This window comes from Pteropus alecto, unplaced genomic scaffold, assembly GCF_000325575.1.
Source record: "Pteropus alecto unplaced genomic scaffold, ASM32557v1 scaffold60, whole genome shotgun sequence".
Lineage (NCBI taxonomy): Eukaryota > Metazoa > Chordata > Mammalia > Chiroptera > Pteropodidae > Pteropus > Pteropus alecto.
The window spans coordinates 5,169,840-5,177,678 of NW_006430726.1; the positions used below are offsets into that span (position 1 = coordinate 5,169,840).

The window sequence follows — 7,839 nt, forward strand, 5'->3', positions numbered from 1 at the left end:
TGCGCTCCCTCAGCTGCCATGGGAAGAGGTGTGAGTTGGAAACCTGAGAGGTTCAGCTGCAGGACAGTTAGCAGCCACACACTTGGGGGACTGTGGACCAAAGTTCTGTTGTCCCGGGACAATGTGAAAACCACAAAGTTCTCATTAAGATTAAAACATCTCACCGGCACAGCCAAGTCCTGCACAGACCCCCCAGCTCTACCCCCAAACATGTTGGGGACAGTGCCTGTGTGCAGCCTCTCTGGCCAGCCTGCAGGCTGGCCGCACTAGAACCGAGAACTGGAGAAAGCGCTTTTGTTCCCCGAGTGGATGACTTTTCAGGGGTTCACCTCACAGCCGCGCCCCTGGACCTGCCCGTGGGGCTGTGCCGGCAGGGGTGGTGTCACGGTTTCCTGGGCAGGCCTGGCGGTGCTTGGGAAAGGGAAATACTTGGCCGGTGGCTCATCCCCCTCCTCCTCCGTGGTGTGGCCGCGCGTCGTCTCTGTGGCTGCCTTGGCTCTGCAAGGCCCGCCGAGCCCCGTCAGCTCTGCGGCCCTCCAGCCCCGGACGTGCATGCCGTCCAGTGCCAGGCGGCGTCCAGAAAGGACAAGTTGCCGAAATGCGCGTGGGCGACGTCTGGGCCCGTGTGGCACGTGGGTAAGCGTATGGTCTGAATTAGACACTGTGAGATGATTTTCACAACATGCCGCCCTGCGTGAGGACTTTAATTGGATCGTGGACCCAGGAAACCGAGTGTAGAAGACATTTTGGAGGCCGCTGGGGAAATCTGAAAACGCCTGAGTATTTGATGGTAATAAGAAATTCCAGTTCATTTAGTTAGGTGTGAATACAGTATCTCGGTTAAGTTAGGGAAGCGTCCTTGTTTTATAGAGATGCAAATGGAAGTGTTCGACATTACCTTGTCCTGAAGTCCATCATTTATTTTAAAAATATTTTCTCTCTGAAGGACATTACACTTCTTACTTTTCTTGTATGCTGAAAATTTTCATAATGAAAAGCAAGACCAAAGCCCAAACCAAAAGACCCCACAAATCCTTAGGTTCCTTGTCTGAAATAGAAAATAATGCTCGGACTTGGAGGTAAAGGAAGAAGCAAGTGTGGCCTGAGCACAGGCCTGCACCCCTGCTGTCCCACCTCCCCCGGACTTCCGTGCTGGGCCGCTGACTTCTTGCCTTAGTTTTATCTTGTGAAAGTGGGGAGAAGTTGTTGTCACGTAGAGAAACTGTGGCAGATCCTTCGTTCATTCAGCCTGTTTTGCTTATCCAGTCACTCAGCACATGCCGATTGAGGGTCTGTCATTTGCCCGCGTCTGTGCTGGGTGCTGGGTGTGAAATCGTGAGTGGAAACGGACCCAGTCCTTTGCCCGTGGAGCTGTAATCTTGGGAAAGCAATCGTCAGTCAAAGAGGTGCAAGGAGGAATGTGAAATTGCAGCCACATAAAATGACAAAAGTCACGAAATGAAGTGTGGAAGAGAGGAAAGCGACTGGGCCAGGAAGCTGAGTTTGGAGGCGGAGAGAAGGGGTGTGCAGAGGCCCTGCGGCTGGAAGGGACACGGTCTGAGGGCCGGGCTGCCATGGAGGGGGGCGGGAGAGGCCGAGCGGGAGAGGCACACAGAAGTGGAGGCAGGACCCTGCTCCACGGGCCAGCCTCCCGGTACACTGAACACTAACTCGGAGTTTGTCGTCTTGGCTGGCTTGGAGCCTCGCGGTTCGCCCTTGTTGACCTGCCCCTACCTCAGCTCTTCATGGTGCCTCTCGAGGTTCCACACGGCCTCTGCCTGACCCTGTGGCCTTTACGGCGGCGTCCCCTCAGCTCTCAGCACGGCTGACCCCTAGGGCTCCACTCAGGGCTCTCTGGTTTCTCCAGCCGAGGAGGCCGGGGCCTCTAACTCAGGCCTTCCCTCCGGCTCACCCGCCAGGTCTCGTTTTCACTGTGTGTGGTGGCTGCGTGTGGCAGCCAAGGGCTCACTGCAAGGAAGTCCCTTCCCAGAGTCCTCGCCCAGAGGCAGGGCACAGGCGCGCCCCACCCCCGCCACATCCTGGGGTTGGCGCTGGAGAGGGAAGTGTCACCGTGTGTCTGACGCATCGCTTCCCTGCCTCTCTTCCTTCATGGTGCACCAAAGGGAAACAACAGGATCTCCATTTCCTCTTCCTGCCCGGAGGAGTCTCCTGTGCATAGTGCCCTGCTCTCTCCCCAAGTCCTGAAGCCCGTGGTGCTGGGGTATCCCTGTGCTGGAGGAAGCTGTGTGACCTGAGGCTACTGCGTTTGGCACTACATTTAACATGGGGAAAACGGTGGTTTAAGATTCCGCCAAGTAACATCCTTATTTCAATTAATAGCAGCTATTATTCCTCCCCCTGAGAGGGTTTCTTCTGGTCTCCTCTGTGGAAGGACTTCCTCTTCAGTCTAAGAGCCACGCTGGGCTCCCCCTCGGCTAGGTCCCTGCCCCTCAAGTCTTCAGTGTGGTGACACCAGCTCATAACCCCAAACCTTCAGCTTCTAATGACAGAGCCCGTGTGCGGCCGCAGCCCCAGCCCCAGCCGAGCCTGTGGATCCCACTCTCTGCCTCCCTCGGGGGGAGCCCGGCCACACTGTCCTGCCCACCCTGGTGGACCTGCAAGCTGGAGACTGGGGCCACGTGGCCAGGTCCAGCGTTTGTGTCCCTCTAAGAGAAATGCGAGGGAGGGTAGAGCCCAAACGAGGAGGGCCTTATCATACAAAATGAAGACCACACAGAGGTGTCCCCGCTAATTTGTTGGAATGAAAATAAGGAAAGGGAGAAAACAATACTATTGAGTCCCCGTCCCATGCATGTCAGGCCCTTACTAGACACTATGTTTCTGATCGTTGTGAGGTGGCTGCTACAGGGCGGTGAGGGTTTAAGGGGCTTCCCGAGAATGCATGAGTGGCGGAGCCGAGATGATCGGCGTGCTGCTTCCACCAAAATAAAGAGGTAGCTGGGCCAAAGCACTAGGAAGAGAAGTGCTCTCAGCTCCCGCCGCGCTTCGGAGGTCAAGACCTGACTGCGGAGAGCCCCGTGCGGTCCTCAGAGTTGCCAGCAGGGGCGGCGGCGAGCACGCCAGCTCGGGAAGGGATGTTATGCTAACAAGGAACCTCCACTCCTACCTCTCCCCACCTGCCCACATCAACATCTCTCACCTCTGGGACCAGCCGTGGCCAGGTCAGTGACAGCCTGGCTTGGGAGCAAACGAAGAGTCTCTGGGAAGGGCACAGCTCTGAGCACAGCTGGGCCCATCTGTCCGGGGCCTGGGGCCTGATTCCCACCAGCCCAGGGCTTCGGTAGGGCTGCGTCCAGTCCTTGATCCAAGCTATTGGGCCCAGCCCCATAGCACCCCAGCCCCACCCCAGTGCTTCGGAGGATGCTGCTCCTAGGTGGGGCTGGGTCACGTCCATGAAAGCGCGGTGGAGCCCGTATTGGAAGACCCTGCCTTCCTCCTGCCGCGGGGTTGCCAAGCCCACGCCCAGACGTCACGCCCTTCCTCCTCGTGCAGAGTCCTGTCCCTCCAGCACAGTGGACGCCGACTGTGGTTAGTCCGACGGATTCTGCTACGTTGCTTTTCCGAGAGAGAGAGAGTTCACGATCGTGGCAGCAGCCGTGCGAGTGCACTTTCCCCCAGGGCTTCACCAGCAGTGGGGCGGAATAATGATCAGCGTGCGCAAGTCCTCTTAGGTTCCAGCCCCTGCGGCGCAGGGGCTTCCAGGGGACACAGAGACACAGCGACGGGCTTCCCACGCAGGGGGGCCATCCTGGGGCAGCAAGCGTCCGTTCGCGCCAGACTGTGTGCTGAGGCTTGCGACAGATTCTCGAGAAGCAGTATTAGTCGTGTCCTAAATATCTCATGACTGAATCTGGACTGCGCGACTGTCACAGCCCAGTGGCAGAGGAGGTCTTGGCCGACCTCACGGCTATGCAGACGCGGTGAAGCAGGTAAAGGATGTGTGGGAGCTTCAGGAGAGCACAGCCTGAAGGAGGAAGGGGAGGCCCGACCAGAAGGGCTCCCGCGGATGAGCTACGACTGGTTTATTACCGAGTCGACGGGCTGTCGCTTGAGCTCCCCGGCCCCACCAAAGAGGATGACAGAGCTTTGAGGAGGAAATCGCTGCCCGTGCCGCCGCAAAATGAGGGTGTGGGGGGTGCTGTCGGCTTCCGGAGGTTCATCTGAGGAGCATGAGCCGGGGCAGCCGGGGCCAGTGGCCAGCGCGGGCTCAGCCGTGGTCTGGGCAGAAAGCTTTCACTCGGCTCCTTGACACGTCTGTGACTAGGAGAGACTTCAGCTCTTTCCTCTCTTGAACATCAAAATACAGTATTGTGGCTGGGTAATTAGAAACTTTGTTTTTTTCCCTCTGCTGGATCACAGGACGGCCATGTATCAGCCAGACTGCTCCCATTCTTAGCGTGGGTCACTCCTGGGCTGTTTTCCCAAATTCTGAAATGTTACATATTTGTCTTTGTGACGCTACCATTTGTGGTGGTGAATGTGCAGTTATCTGCGAAGGTCTCGCATTATTTTTTTTAAATTCCATCATGAGGCTGGAAAGAATTCAGCCCTTCCCACCAACAACCGCATAGCTGGGGTCTGGCAAGCAGCTCTGAGAACCGTGTGAGGAGCCTGGCTTCCAGCGGGGGACCGATCGGAGCTTCCACAGGGGACTTAGCCCCTCGGAGGGAGCACCTGGGGAGCTGGTCAGATGACAGGAGGCGGGGGCGGAGGGCCGAGGGGCAGGGCCCTCTGCACAGCCCTGGGTGTTCCATTTTTGGCAGTGTGCATCTCTCGCCTGACATTTTGGTTTCTGCATGTATACAAACAAAAAAATCTCAAGAGCGTGAGCTTTCAGGGATAAGCAGTTGCGCTCGATCTTGTAGGGTTTTCAGACTTATTTTTGGGTCAGTATCTGTCGCATCGAATTAGTCCCAGTGTCCAGGACGTGTGGTGATCTCCAGCCTCCAGAGTTCTAGACGCGTCTTCCTCCAATGTGTTCCCACCCCCGCTGCCGCCGCCCTGTCCCCTGGCCCTCTTTCCTTGGTCTGAGAGACCGGATCGGATGGGAGGATGCCGTCCGTGGACATGGCTTATCCCGATGGGATTCTGAGTCTGGAGCGTCCTAAATGAAGATGGGAAAGCTCTCCCCGCCTTAAGCAAAGAGGGAAGCTATTTCAGATGCATTTATAAACTGGGTACTCAGATGGCAGGCACCAGGGGTCCTTACAGCTGCTCTGGGAAAGCCTCTTTGTCCCCATAGCCCTGTCCATCCGTGCTGTGTCCTCTGTGCCCTGTCCCAACATGAGTCACTCCAGAGGGGACTTCGGAGATGATGCTTTGGGAGCTTCTCCTTGTGAGATTCAACTCCCTCTAAGTGGTTACTGGTCAGTGGAGATGAATCTAGGTTTCGTAGGATCCGGAGCTCATATTTGAGGGTCCTCTTTAGGAAAACAAACCTGAATTTGCAAATTCAAAATGGCAGAGCCTTGGGAAGGGCCTGGGCAGGTTGGGGGCCCTGCAGCTTAATTTCATCAGCTTCCTGGTAAATCCAGCTTTTCTGGTCGGAGGCTGACGCTGAGGACCGTGACAGCAGCCTCAGCACGTTCCCCATTCTCAGGGTGATTCTGGCATCATTCTGGGGTTCAGTAACTCCAGGACCGAGGACTCTGGAGTCAGGCTGACTTGGGATCCAGTTCAGGCTTTGTCTCTTACTAGCTGCGTAGCCTGTGGACGGTTTTGTCTGCTCTTTGAATCTCAGGTTCTCCTTCCGAAACACAAAACACACCGGGATTGCTGACTGGATTACTATTCTGAAAGGTACCCTGTTTTCTCTCCCAGAAAAGCAGCCTTAGCAATGATTCCGAAGACTCCAGCTTTTTTTTTCGCTCCTGCAAGGACAAAAACAAGTGTCTGAAGTGATGGTTTAAAAAAAAAAATGTAACTCGAGGATCCACTTCATAAAGCATCATGTAATTCTCCCCCCTGCACTTGGGAGAGGAGGGTTTACTCGTGGCCTGGAGAGCTCCTTTGCTTGTCTCAGGAGCAGACTTCTGCGATGGTTAGTGCCGCCCTGCTGGGTAGGAGGAGGAAGGGGAGGGCCACCGCTCACCCCCGGGGCTGTCTCGGCTGCCGTGCTCCTGCTGCCCAGGAGCCCAGTCAGAGAGACGTGAGTCCAGTTTCTTTTTTTTGCGTGTAAATATCCAGTTCTCCCAGCACCGTTTGTCATAGAGACCGTCCTGCCTCCATTGAGTATTCCTGGCTCCCTCGTCAAGCAGGAATTGGCCCTGTGTGCGTGGGTTCGTTTCTGGGCTCTAGGTTCTGTTCTGTCGGTCTGTGTGTCTTTTTCTGCCAGTATGATACCGTTTCGATTACTGTCGCTTTGTAGTCTAGTTTGAAATCAGGACGTGCGATGCTTCCAGCTCTGTTCTCTCTCGAGACTGTGTCGGCTGATCTCTGTGGTTCTGCCTTGCTGCTGCTGACAACTGGATTGCTGGCTGAACAAGGGCCCTGGCCAGGCAGCCAGTCCGTGTGAAACGTCCTTGGGGACACAGGGAGCTGCGGGAGGCCTCGGCTGGAGAGAAGAAAGGGCTTGGGCCAGCAGGACCTGTGACAAATGCGGGCCGTGTAGGGGGCTGGGAAGACCACAGCTGGAGTTTCTGCTTGGCTCCAAGGGCCACAGACACCCCCTCGCTCAGCCCCCTCACCCTCTCCCCCAATCCCTGCCCTCTCCCCCATTTTTGCCTCCCTTCAAGGCCTTGTCTCCACCTTCATCTACCCTGAGTCCCCCTCAGCCGCCTCCTGCCCCAGCACCAGCCCCTGGAACCCACCCTGGGTGCTCGAAGGCCCCCAGACCCCTCTGTCATCCTTCACGCTGCCACCAAAGAAATCTCGCAGCACGGACATGTCGGCATTTGTCCCCCGCCATCTCCCACCCCGACCTGTCAGCCGCTCCTAACCACTGTCCCCGCCCTACGCCAGCGGCCTTGGGCCAGGCGGTGAGACGCGGGTGGCAGGGAGATCTGAACTGCCGCTGCTCTGGGCTGCCTCCCTGCTCGCCCACTCCCCGCCCCGCCAACGCACACATGATCAGTTTAGCTGCTCAGTGGTTTCTATTTCCAAATATCCGCCAGAAAGAAGAACAACAGATGTTTTCTGGAGGTGCTAATTAGTGAACGGTGGCTTCGTCGTTCCCCACGAGGGCTGATCGTCAGCAAGGGGGCAGACACACAGACGGCAGATGGAGCGGCACTGCCCCGTGTCCTTCCAGCGCCCTGAGAGCCACACCGGAACAGCAGCGAGGGCGCGCTGAGGGCCTGCTAGGTGCAGGGGGCGCGCACGCATGCCCGCTCGCTCTCGCTCTCCTCCTGTTCATTCCTGTTCTTGGCTGGTTTTGGTCCTGTTCTCAGCTCTTTGTTATCAGGAAGAAAAATAAATGCCTCTCCCGTGGGTGACCCAGTGGGTGACGCAGTGGGTGACCCAGTGGGTGACCCAGTGGCTGCCCACATTTCTTCCTAGCTGGACAAGCATGTTTTTATCTGTCTCTGCATCACACTTTGGATAGACGTGGTCATTCTCGTTTAGAAAGACTCAGGGGCGTTAGGTACTGAGCAGAGCAGGCCTCGAACCCAGGCCTTCCCCGCACAGCGTGGCTGCCTCGCCCTCGAGGAGACACTTCCTCAGTGTCTGCCTGGAGCAGGCGCCTCCTTGAGGGGCACAGGACGCCACGCCTTCCCCACGGTCCCCCTGTTTGAAGTCGTCCCCGTGCATCCTCGGGCACTGGCTCCTTTAGGCTGCTCTCCATCCTCCGGCTCTGTCTGGGGCTGTGGAGGTGTGCCT

General features: G+C 57.0%; 1 protein-coding gene across 1 annotated transcript in view; it reads left to right on the forward strand.

Moving 5' to 3' along the window:
• Positions 1 to 598: 598 nt before the first annotated feature.
• Positions 599 to 7,839, forward strand: part of MEX3B (mex-3 RNA binding family member B) — a 27,166-nt gene continuing 19,925 nt past the window's right edge. The window contains 1 exon segment of the mRNA XM_025050418.1: positions 599 to 636. Coding sequence (XP_024906186.1) covers positions 599 to 636 — 38 coding nt within the window.